The following is a 12857-nucleotide window of genomic DNA, read 5'->3' as shown; positions in this document are numbered from 1 at the left end:
TACGTTTGAATAATTTTCACTAATTGGCCCAAGAGGGTGTGGGTGGGGGGCGCTGCATAATTTGTGAGTACAACATGTTTACTGGTGCCTTGTTTTAATTTTCCACAGTGAAATGCTTTTAACCGTTTTCCATTGCGTGACGTTTTCCATTGCGTGAACACGACCCTAATTACGCTTTGCCCTTTTCAACTGATTCGGGATCCATTTTCTTCCACTGTGGTGGTTTCACGGACCGTGTCCTACTGTCTGACTCAGCTATAGTCTAGCTAGTTGAAAGGACTGCAGTGTTGGGGTCAATTCCGTTTCAATTCAGGAAGTAAACTGAAATTCCATTCCCAGTGTTTCTAATTTATAAACAATGAGATTGAACTGTCCCACCCCAACCCTGGAGAACTGGACAGGTGCAGGCAAGGTGACCCCACCCAGCCCCAGCCCCGGGACAGGAGACTGGGCAGGTGACCTTGTCCTTGTCCTATCACCGGTCTGTTAGAATGAGGACGTAAAGTGGGACATATCATGGCCAGTTAAGGAAAATAAGGAAGCCAGTTTAACCAATAAATAATAGGTTAACTCCCCCTGACACACCCTCTGAGAGTGGGTTCACGGCCAGGGTCAAAACCAGTTTAACCTATAAACGCCCTATCCTGTGTGGCCGCAATTATGTATTTAACACACACTCATACAACACTGTCTGTGTGTGTGTGTGTGTGTGTGTGTGTGTGTGTGTGTGTGCTGCCCCCTGTAGGTGAGCCAGTAACAGTATATCGTCTGGAGGAGAGTTCTCCCAACACCATCAACAACAGCATGTCCTCCTGGGCTCACAAAGGTCTCTGTGCCAAGATAGAGTTCCTCAGTAAGGAGGAGATGGGAGGGGGGCTGCGGCGTGCACTCAAGGTATAGTTGGTGTGTGTGGGGTCACTACTGTGCACTGTCTTCTACATGTAACTGAACATGGAAAAGTATTGCTATTGGTTTGTTGCTTTTGTTGTTGTTGGTTTGTTGCATTGTTGTACAATAATGTATTTCTCAGAAGGAAAATAAACTATAACTATTGTATTCTACTCTAGGTGCTGTGTACGTGGTCGGAGTATGACATTCTGAAGCCAGGTCACCTGTATATCGTTAAGTCCTTCCTACCAGAGGTGGTCCAGACCTGGCAGAGCATCTACAAGGAGGACACTGTGCTGCTGCTCTGTCTCAGGGTAGAGGAGAACGCGCTTCACCCAACGATATATACACTGAGTGTACAAAACATTAGGAACACCTTCCTAATCAAGGCTTTAAAATCCTTCTTTAACCTGTCTCCTCCCCATCATCTACACTGATTGAAGTGGATTTAAAAGGTGACATCAATAAGGGATTATAGCTTTCACCTGGTCCGTTTGTCATGGAAAGGGCCATGTTTTGTACACTCAGTGTTTCCCTGATTCATTCCCATTACTCAAAGCCCCGAAAGGAGGACTAGGAATATGGCGACCTGGTGGCTTCAAAGGCTCTTATTGGCCAAGACATAGTGTCAGCTATCCAGGGCTTACAGTGCATTCGGAAAGTATTCAGACCATTGACCTACACACAATACCCCATAATGACAAAGTGAAAACAGTTTCTTTTTTACATTTTTGCAAATGACAAAAAAATTTAAAACAGAAATACCTTATTTACATAAGTATTCAGACCCTTTGCTATGAGACTCAATATTGAGCTCAGGTGCATCCTGTTTCCATTGATCATCCTTGATGTTTCTACAACTTGATTGGAGTCCACCTGTGGTAAATTCAATTGATTGGACATGATTTGGAAAGGCACACACCTGTCTATATAATGTCTCACAGTTGACAGTGCGTGTCAGAGCAAAAACTAAGCCATGAGGTGGAAGGAATTGTCCGTAGAGCTCTGAGACAGGATTGTGTCGAGGCACAGATCTGAGGAAGGGTACCAAAACATTTCTGCTGCATTGAAGGTCTCCAAGAACACAGTGGCCTCCATCATTCTTAAATGGAAGAAGTTTGGAACCACCAAGACTCTTCCTAGAGCTGGCCAGCCAGCCAAACTGAGCAATCGGGGGAGAAGGGCCTTGGTCAGGGAGGTGACCAAGATCCGATGGTCACTCTGACAGAGCTCCAGAGTTCCTCTGTGGAGATGGAAGAACCTTCCAGAAGGACAACCATCTCTGCAGCACTCCACCAATCAGGCCTTTATGGTACAGTGGCCAGAAGGAAGCCACTCCTCAGTAAAAGGCACATGACAGCCCGCTTGGAGTTTGCCAAAAGGCACCTAAAGGACTCTCGGACCATGAAAAACAAGATTCTCTGGTCTGATGAAACCAAGATTGAACTCTCTGGCCTGAATGCCAAGCGTCACGTCTGGAGGAAACCTGGCAACATCCCTACGGTGAAGCATGGTGGTGGCAGCATTATGCTGTGGGGATGTTTTTCAGCGGCAGGGACTGGGAGACTAGTCAGGATTGAGTAAAAGATGAACGGCGCAAAGTACAGAGAGATCCTTGATGAAAACCTGCTACAGAGCGCTCAGGACCTTAGACTGGGGGTGAAGGTTTACCTTCCAACAGGACAACTACCCTAAGCACACAGCCAAGTTAACGCAGGAGTGGCTTCGGGACAAGTCTCTGAATGTCCTTGAGTGGCCCAGCCAGAGCCCGGACTTGAACCCAATCGAACATCTCTGGAGATGTGCAATGACGCTCCCCATCCAACCTGACAGAGCTTGAGAGGATCTGCAGAGAAGAATGGGAGAAACTCCCCAAATACAGGTGTGCCAAGCTTGTAGTGTCATACTCAAGAAGACTCAAGGCTGTAATCGCTGCCAAAGGTGCTTGAACAAAGTACTGAGTAAAGGGTCTGAATACTTATCTAAATGTGATATTTCTGGTTTTTAATTTTAATAAATTTGCAAACATTTCTAAAATCCTGGTTTTGCTTTGCCATTATGGGGTATTGTGTGTAGATTGATGAGCGGGGGGGGGGGGACAATATAAGATTTAACATAACAAAATGTGGAAAGGGTCTGAATACGTTCCGAATGCACTGTATATACGTAATTGGCTTCACCTCTGTACGTATACACACACACACACACACACACACACACACACAATAGCAGGACACAACTCTATGGTTAGTTTTCCACCCTCTCTTCCTCCATTCTATTCATCCATCCTTCCTCCTCTACTGTCTATTCAAGGCTATTTCATGTGGAAATATGGAAATACCTCATACACTGGGATCATCTCTCTCTCTCTCATTCATTGATTTCTCTTTTGACAGGAAATTCAACAGCAGAGAGCTGCTCAGAAACTGACATTTGCCTTCAACCAAATAAGGCCCAAGACAATCCCTTACTCTCCCAGGTACACACACACACACACACACCAGAGCTATATGGCACAGTTCTCATTTAGCTGCTTGGTTTCAGGTGTTTTCAGCTGCTAACATTAAAAATGATTTTATTTTGGCATTTTAAACATGAATTTCAGAAGACAGAGTGCCCACCTCTCTGTCTCTCTGTCTCTGTGTGTAGGTTTCTGGAGGTGTTTCTGTTGTACTGTCACTCTGCAGGCCAGTGGTTTGCTATAGAGGAGTGTATTACTGGAGAGTTCAGGAAGTTTAACAATAACAACGGGGACGAGATTGTCCCGACCAACCTTCTGGAGGAGACCATGCTGGCCTTCAGCCACTGGACATACGAGTACACCCGGGGAGAGCTGTTAGTGCTGGACCTACAAGGTAATACTGACCTTCAACCCCTAACCTTTAACCCCTGACCCTTCAGTGACTGGACATACAGTACCAGTCAAAGGTTTGGACACACCTACTAATTCAAGGATTTTTCTTTCTTTTTACTATTTTCTACATTGTAGAATAATAGTGAAGACCAAAAGTGTTAAACAAATCAAAATATATTTTAGATTTTAGATTCTTCAAAGTAGCCACCCTTTGCCTTGATGACAGCTTTGCACACTCTTGGCATTCCTAACCCCTGACCTCCAACCCCTAACCTTTAACCCCTGACACTTCAGTGACTGGACATACGAGAACACCAGGAGAGAGTTGTGCTGGGCTGGTCAAAATCCTGTAAATACAAATCCCTCCCATTAGTAACTGCTATCTCTGTGTTTGTGTTTTTTAGGAGTGGGGGAGATTCTGACTGATCCGTCTGTCATAAAGAGTGGAGAGAAGGGGTGTGTAAACCTGTTTCTGTTCTCTCAAATTCAAAAATCATGTTTCACTTTGTTGTAAAACCTTTATAACATTCCCATTTTAATCCATAGATCATACAACACAATATTTGGACCTTTAGAATGCTCACATAATTAATAATAATAATGTTGTCTTGATTAATCTGTAGGTCATATGACATGATATTTGGTCCTGCCAACCTGGGAGACGACGCCATCAGAAACTTCCGTGCCAAACACCACTGTAACTCCTGCTGCAGGAAACTCAAACTTCCCGGTAGGGAATTCTCTCTCTGTTTGTTTTCCGTTTGCATCCGAGTGTGTCCGTTACTATGGAGACGGGGTGAGCTTATCTGTTGCTATGGGGACAGAGGACTGTGGGCGAAAGGGGACAATGCAGATTCGAATATAAGGCTCTAGGACAATGGAGTAGTGACATTGTTACAGTGCCTTGCAAAGGTATTCATCCCCCTTGGCGTTTTTCCTATTTTGTTGCATTACAACAAATTTAAATTGTACTGCAAATTTAAATTGATTTTTATTTGGATTTCATGTAATGGACATACACAAAATAGTCCAAATTGGTGAAGTGAAATGAAAAAAGTAACTTGTTTCAAACAAATCTAATAAATAACGGAAAAGTGGTGCGTGCATATGTATTCACCCCCTTTGCTATGAAGCCCCTAAATAAGATCTGGTGCAACCAATTATCTTCAGAAGTCACATAATTAGTTAATAAAGTCCAATCTAAGTGTCACATGATCTGTCACATGATCTCAGTGTATATATACACACACCTGTTCTGAAAGGCCCCAGAGTCTGCAACACCACTAAGCAAGGGGTACACCAAGCAAGCGGCACCATGAAGACCAAGGAGCTCTCCAAACAGGTCAGGGACAAAGTTGTGGAGAAGTACAGATCAGGGTTGGGTTATAAAAAAAATATCAGACATTTTGAACATCCCACGGAGCATCATTAAATCCATTATTAAAAATGTTTAAGAATATGGCACCACAACAAACCTGCCAAGAGAGGGCCACCCACCAAAACTCACGGACCAGGCAAGGAGGGCATTAATCAGAGAGGCAACAAAGAGACCAAAGATAACCCTGAAGGAACTGCAAAGCTCCACAGCGGAGATTGGAGTATCTGTCCATAGGACCACTTTAAGCCGTACACTCCACAGAGCTGGGCTTTATGGAAGAGTGGCCAGAAAAGGCCATTGCTTAAAGAAAAAAATAAGCAAACACATTTGGTGTTCGGCATGTGGGAGACTCCCCAAACATATGGAAGAAGGTACTCTGGTCAGATGAGACTAAAATTGAGCTTTTTGGCCATCAAGGAAAACGCTATGTCTGGTGCAAACCCAACACCTCTCATCACCCCGAGAACACCATCCCTACAGTGAAGCATGGTGGTGGCAGCATCATGCTGTGGGGATGTTTTTCATCGGCAGGGACTGGGAAACTGGTCAGAATTGAAGAAATGATGGATGGCGCTAAATACAGGGGAATTCTTGAGGGAAACCTGTTTCAGTCTTCCAGAGATTTGAGACTGGGACGGAGGTTCACCTTCTAGCAGGACAATTACCCTAAGCATACTGATAAAGCAACACTCGAGTGGTTTAAGGGGAAACATTTAAATGTCTTGGAATGGCCTAGTCAAAGCCCAGACCTCAATCCAATTGAGAATCTGTGGTATGACTTAAAGATTGCTGTACACCAGCAGAACCCATCCAACTTGAAGGAGCTGGAGCAGTTTTGCCTTGAAGAATAGGCAAAAATCCCAGTGGCTAGATGTGCCAAGCTTATAGAGACATACCCCAAGAGACTTGCAGCTGTAATTGCTGCAAAAGGTGGCTCTACAAAGTATTGACTTTGGGGGGGTGAATAGTTATGCACGCTCAAGCTTTCTGTTTTTTTGTCTTATTTCTTGTTTGTTTCACAATAAAAAAATCCATTTAAATTCCAGGTTGTAAGGCAACAAAATAGGAAAAATGCCAAGGGGGGTGAATACTTTCGCAAGCCACTGTATTTCAGCTGTATGTAATAGATGGATGCCTGTCTGTCTGCCTCATCTCTCTCCTCTTCCTGTGTCTGTTCAGATCTGAAGCGGAACGAGTACACGCCGGACAAACTGATGCTGCCTCAGGACGAATCACACGACCCCGGAAGCGGGACCCGCCCCTCAATGAGGCTCATGCTCTGATCCTATTGGACAGAGATAGAGAAAAGAGGCCAGTGCTGTTATTCTATTGGCCAATGCCATAGAGGAGGAAGGAAGAAGTAGTGCGCAGACCTCATCGGTCATGGCTAGAAGGGATCCAGCTTTTGTCAAATTAGCTTCAGATTTGACTTTTCATAGCAGGTTAGGAGAATTAGGTTAATGTTAGGAAAAGAGTTAGGGTTAGCTAAAATAAAACGTTTTACATTAATTTGACAAAAGCTGGATGAGGTGGGTTTAGCCATGACCCACCTCATCCAATCAACTGGAAGAGCCACGCCTGTGTTTCCATGGAGACCAATGCATGCATGCAGAACTGTGTTACTTTTGTATCTGTCCTACCAGAAACTGTGTCCAACCAACACCAATCAGCAACCAAGAAGATTCTTTTTTTTAATGTGTAAATGGGGAACAAAACTTTTAAATCTGTTTTTTTTTTACTACAAGTTTATATGTTATGAGTGTGTGTATATATATATCTATATATATATATATATAAACATAAATGGTTATTAACAGGTACAATATCATTGCATAAAGAGACGGTATAGTACTTATTCTGAACTATGAAAAGCCTTGTATATACTAAAGCAAAACTAAAGTGCATTGCCTGTGTCTGTAGGGCTGGACTGTAAGGGTTAACCCGCTGAGATACAATTTGCAACACTTTATACAGAATGTCACCAGATACTTTTTTATAAATGTAAAATACCTGTTATGGCATTAGTGGTTCATATTTAATGAGAAGACACATTAATTAGAAAGTCTTGTAAAATATGGGCAGATTGCAATGCAACTTTTACAGTACATATGGAATAATTGTATTCTGTTGAACTCTTCTAAAATGTGTCCATCAAATATTGCTGATAGTTTTTAAATGTTACAAAGCTGGTACTATTATTGTTATTTCTTTGTCATCACGTATTGTATGAGCAAATACCAATCTAGTGTATCTTATAGATACTTATATCTGGTACTGAGCAGAAGCAGATGATATTTTATGCAGGGGAGTGTAAGGTTCTATTACTCTACATTTTCTACTGTATATTATTTAAACTAATAAAATGAAAAAATGACAGTTATGTCCCATTCCTTGTACAGAATGAGGCTGATACTGTCTTGTGGGGATGAGGCCCCCACATTCTTCAGTATGACTGCAGCTGCTGGCAGAGACACACACCTGTTGATGAGCCAGCTGATAAAGAACCCAGTAGGCAACAGTTATTCATCAGTTACTCAACAGACTATTTGTCTGTAACCCAACACCATTACCCTACAGTTAGAAGGTCTGGATGGGAACTCTGCATATTTCCTCCTTTTCACAAACTTCATCTCCACCTATATCTTTAGCAGTTTAGGAACATCGATCAACGGTGATAACGATTCTCGGTGTTGTCACATAAAGTCCAGTGGAAAGCAACATTATGTAAAATCAGTATGTATAGTGATATGTCCATTTTACTGCCACATATCTTTGTCAGAGGTGGAACTGCCTTAGAGCTGTCAAATCCACAAGCGGCTCCTGGCATTATACCTAAAGTGGACATTGCCATTGGCTGCACGGAGTTAAGTTCCAACACTGGAATGTGAGATGTAATCTACACCTTGATTAGGATGATAAAAAAACGTATTTAGTTGAATGATTTTTCAATTTGACTAATTATTTCTATATAGCCTACACTTTCTCGTTCTGAACTTCCAAAGCGAATGGGGGCGGGTATGGCTTCATGAAGAGGCAAGAGCAGCTGCTCACTGATTTGATGGCTCCAACACAGTTCCACCACCAAGTCATCCGCTATGCGGGTGTCTGCCATCGCTGGTTAAGGCTTGATTGAACCTAGGCCTTAGTAGTAGTAAGTTAGCAGTAGTAGTTATTAGTAATAGTAGGACTCCATATGTTTGTGTTTGTTGTTTTTATGTCCTATGAATTTGTATGACAATTTTTTCACACATTTCTGTGAAAATAGACAAAATCATTTTTGATCTTTGGCAAATAGAGAGCAGAGTACAGTATATTGACATTCTGTTGGTCAAATAGCAGAAGGATTTTTTTTTACCACTTCCTGTCTAGGCTAGATAAACCAGTCTACTGGTTTAGGCGTGGTTAGATGGGGGCCAGTGACTCTGCAGTTTACTCAGCTTATCTGTAACCGTGCTCACCTGCTTTCACTTTCGCATTGCTCACACACACAGGTTCTAGAGAGGAGAAACTACCAAGAGATAAGAATCATGTCTGTGGAAATCCACATAGAATATTGGTAAGTTATTGTCAAACGTTTTACTACATCTGTTAATGTCTACTCTAAAATGATATTAGGAGATCTGGTGTTATACCCAAGAAAACATTACAGTGAGTCCATGTACAAACTGTCTGAATGTGTTGGTGTGGAACCAATAGACTTCCTATTGCCTCAGGTTATTGATTTAAAGGGATAGTTTACACACAAAACATTTTTTTTACATGATTTTCCACTTAGACTGATGATGTAAATAATTAGTTTCTCTAACTTTTATCAAAGTTTCAGCCACCCTCTCCATTTCTATTGTCCAGTGTAAAGTTAGAGATATGACATGCCATGTGCAGCCTGTGTGACAGTGTGTGTGTGACCGTATGTGTGTGACAGTGTGTGTGTGACAGTGTTTGTTGTAACGGTGTGTTTGTGTTGTGGGCTGCAGTAGTGGATGAGGGTACGAGTCTCGCTATCAGGACCTGGCATCCGCCATCAAGCGGAATGTTCCTGATGCGACGGTGACGGGAACCACAGGGCGGCGTTCTAAGTTACTCACACACACACAGCTTGAAGTTACCCTGTCAGATACAGTGACGTCATAGCTGTGTTTTACACACAGAACAATGTCACAGATCCCATCAGACTTCAACTGACTACACTATGATGGTCCATCCATCAGATTTGATCAATACCTCAGATTATTATTTTATTTTCTAACCTAACTGCTCATGGTTTGTCCCACAGCCAGTTTCGAGGTAACAGTGAATGGTAAACTGGCTTACTCTAAACTGGAGGCAGGAGGATTCCCAGACACCAAGGAGGTGGGTGTTGTTCCTGTTCTAACCACCAGGTGGCACCATACTCAATGTATCTTCATGTTATGTCTGAGGTCAAGCCACACTATCTGAACCTGAACAGTAGCTCAGAAGTGTAAAGTCAGGGAGCATGGATAAGACGATAAGGCATGGGATCCAATCCCAGCCAAGTCATACTATTTATTTAAGCATTTCATTGTACTGTATAGTATACATCATGTGTATCCTGTGCATATGATATGACAAATATACCTTCATTTGATTTATCGCCTACATGCTCTCTGTAACATGCGCTACCATCTGACCAGCTGGTGGCGATGGTGAGGGAGGTGAGCCACGGAGGAAAGGTGGAGAAAGTGAAGAAGGATAAGTGCGTTCTCCAATAGATGAGTGGAGAGAGAGAGAGAGATGAGGAGGAAAGGAGAGAGCCGGACAGGAGGAGGAAGAGTGTTTTCTAAGATTCTGGGTCCTGATCTGATTCTATTAATGATTGTTCACAATTAAACTAGGGATGTGCAACATGATGAAGACTAGTCATTTCAACTGTCTGTGATCTGAGGGAAATACTCTGTTTTATACAATCATGTCATTTTATGTTATTCCTTGTCTGTTTTTCTTTCGTTATACAGACAAAAATATTATATTCAACTGACCAACATTTAGATTTACATTCTATAAATTATATTGTACTCAATGTAGATCTCTGCAGTTGTATAGGCTTTACGTGTATTTTTAAATGATCAAATAAATTCAATTAATCAATTGGTATTGAGTTTGTGTGTTGGGAGGGTGCTGTCTGACATTTATTGGTGTTTTGTTTTTAAATGGCTGTATAAAGATTAACGTTTTTATTGAACTTGTGACACTTCATCCAAGAGGGGAATTTATTCCAGTTGTGGAGTGCGAGGGAATTACCACTCTGCCATCTGGAGTTTTGCTACATTTTACCACCCAATGTATTCCATGGAATTTAGAGCTGATTTATTATTCATTCTATCCACTCTATAAGCCTCTGTCAAATGCACTTTAAATTGTAATACATCTGTTCTGTGATAGCCTCCAGCATATTGGAGAATATTGTAGAATCTGATCCTTTCTACCCCTCTATCCCGCTTTCTCCCTCTCTATCCACCTGTTACCTGAAAGGGTGTAGTTAGATGGGGGCCAGTGACTCTGCAGTTTACTCAGCTTATCTGTAACAGTGCTCACCTGCTTTCATGTTTCTTTAACATTGCTCACACACACACACACAGGTTCTAGAGAGGAGAAACTACCAAGAGATAAGAATCATGTCTGTGGAAATCCACATAGAATATTGGTAAGTTATTGTCAAACGTTTTACTACATCTGTTAATGTCTACTCTAAAATGATATTAGGAGATCTGGTGTTATACCCAAGAAAACATTACAGTGAGTCCATGTACAAACTGTCTGAATGTGTTGGTGTGGAACCAATAGACTTCCTATTGCCTCAGGTTATTGATTTAAAGGGATAGTTTACACACACAAAACATTTTTTTAACATGATTTTCCACTTAGATTGATGATGTAAATAATGAGTTTCTCTAACTTTTACCAAAGTTTCAGCCACCCTCTCCATTTCTATTGTCCAGTGTAAAGTTAGAGATATGACATGCCATGTGCAGCCTGTGTGACAGTGTGTGTGTGATGGTGTGTGTGTGACAGTGTTTGTTGCAACGTGTAACAGTGTGTTTGTGTTGTGGGCTGCAGTAGTGGATGAGGGTACGAGTCTCGCTATCAGGACCTGGCATCCGCCATCAAGCGGAATGTTCCTGATGCGACGGTGACGGGAACCACAGGGCGGCGTTCTAAGTTACTCACACACACACAGCTTGAAGTTACCCTGTCAGATACAGTGACGTCATAGCTGTGTTTTACACACAGAACAATGTCACAGATCCCATCGGACTTCAACTGACTACACTATGATGGTCCATCCATCAGATTTGATCAATACCTCAGATTATTATTTTATATTCTAACCTAACTGCTCATGGTTTGTCCTACAGCCAGTTTCGAGGTAACAGTGAATGGTAAACTGGCTTACTCTAAACTGGAGGCAGGAGGATTCCCAGACACCAAGGAGGTGGGTGTTGTTCCTGTTCTAACCACCAGGTGGCACCATACTCAATGTATCTTCATGTTATGTCTGAGGTCAAGCCACACTATCTGAACCTGAACAGTAGCTCAGAAGTGTAAAGTCAGGGAGCATGGATAAGACGATAAGGCATGGGATCCAATCCCAGCCAAGTCATACTATTTATTTAAGCATTTCATTGTACTGTATAGTATACACCATGTGTATCCTGTGCATATGATATGACAAATATACCTTCATTTGATTTATCGCCTACATGCTCTCTGTAACATGCGCTACCATCTGACCAGCTGGTGGCGATGGTGAGGGAGGTGAGCCACGGAGGAAAGGTGGAGAAAGTGAAGAAGAAGGATAAGTGCGTTCTCCAATAGATGAGTGGAGAGAGATGAGGAGGAAAGGAGAGAGCCGGACAGGAGGAGGAAGAGTGTTTTCTAAGATTCTGGGTCCTGATCTGATTCTATTAATGATTGTTCACAATTAAACTAGGGATGTGCAACATGATGAAGACTAGTCATTTCAACTGTCTGGGATCTGAGGGAAAAACTCATCCTGTGACTCTGTTTTATACAATCATGTCATTTTATGTTATTCTTTGTCTGTTTTTCTTTCGTTATACAGACAAAAATATTATATTCAACTGACCAACATTTAGATTTACATTCTATAAATTATATTGTACTCAATGTAGATCTCTGCAGTTGTATAGGCTTTACGTGTATTTTTAAATGATCAAATAAATTCAATTAATCAATTGGTATTGAGTTTGTGTGTTGGGAGGGTGCTGTCTGACATTTATTGGTGTTTTGTTTTTATATGGCTGTATAAAGATTAAAGTTTTTATTGAACTTGTGACACTTCATCCAAGAGGGGGATTTATTCCAGTTGTGGAGTGCGAGGGAATTACCACTCTGCCATCTGGAGTTTTGCTACATTTTACCACCCAATGTATTCCATGGAATTTAGAGCTGATTTATTATTCATTCTATCCACTCTATAAGCCTCTGTCAAATGCACTTTAAATTGTAATACATCTGTGCTGTGATATCCTCCAGCATATTGGAGAATATTGTAGAATCTGATCCTTTCTACCCCTCTATCCCGCTTTCTCCCTCTCTATCCACCTGTTACCTGAAAGGGTGTAGTTAGATGGGGGCCAGTGACTCGGCACACCAAAAATTAGGGATTCAACAAGGGTTCTTCTAAGATCCTCAAAGTTCTTTGAAGAACCTTAGGGTTCTTGGCACAGAAAATTGGACCCAAAAGGTTCTTCCAAG

The 12857-nt window shown here is 41.9% G+C and overlaps 1 protein-coding gene and 1 long non-coding RNA gene across 2 annotated transcripts in view; both read left to right on the top strand.

The window, feature by feature from the left end:
- Window positions 1–10226, top strand: part of LOC311111121 (transient receptor potential cation channel subfamily M member 7-like) — a 72529-nt gene extending 62303 nt beyond the window's left edge. Inside the window, exons 35-44 of the mRNA XM_084153807.1 lie at window positions 746–894; window positions 1068–1202; window positions 3285–3367; window positions 3538–3743; window positions 4147–4198; window positions 4366–4472; window positions 6300–7628; window positions 8612–8676; window positions 9095–9470; window positions 9773–10226. Coding sequence (XP_084009933.1) covers window positions 746–894; window positions 1068–1202; window positions 3285–3367; window positions 3538–3743; window positions 4147–4198; window positions 4366–4472; window positions 6300–6403 — 836 coding nt within the window. The 3' untranslated portion in view covers window positions 6404–7628; window positions 8612–8676; window positions 9095–9470; window positions 9773–10226. The remainder of the gene's footprint in view (window positions 1–745; window positions 895–1067; window positions 1203–3284; window positions 3368–3537; window positions 3744–4146; window positions 4199–4365; window positions 4473–6299; window positions 7629–8611; window positions 8677–9094; window positions 9471–9772) is intronic.
- A 1268-nt stretch (window positions 10227–11494) lies between these two features.
- Window positions 11495–12334, top strand: LOC311111136. The gene is made up of 2 exons (XR_014610748.1): window positions 11495–11571; window positions 11874–12334. It is a non-coding gene; the product is annotated as an uncharacterized lncRNA (long non-coding RNA).
- Window positions 12335–12857: the final 523 nt, after the last annotated feature.

The sequence above is a fragment of the Coregonus lavaretus genome (genome assembly GCF_964263955.1).
Source record: "Coregonus lavaretus genome assembly, chromosome: 37".
In the NCBI taxonomy this organism is placed as follows: Eukaryota; Metazoa; Chordata; class Actinopteri; order Salmoniformes; family Salmonidae; genus Coregonus; species Coregonus lavaretus.
This window is presented reverse-complemented; position numbering and strand designations above follow the sequence as displayed.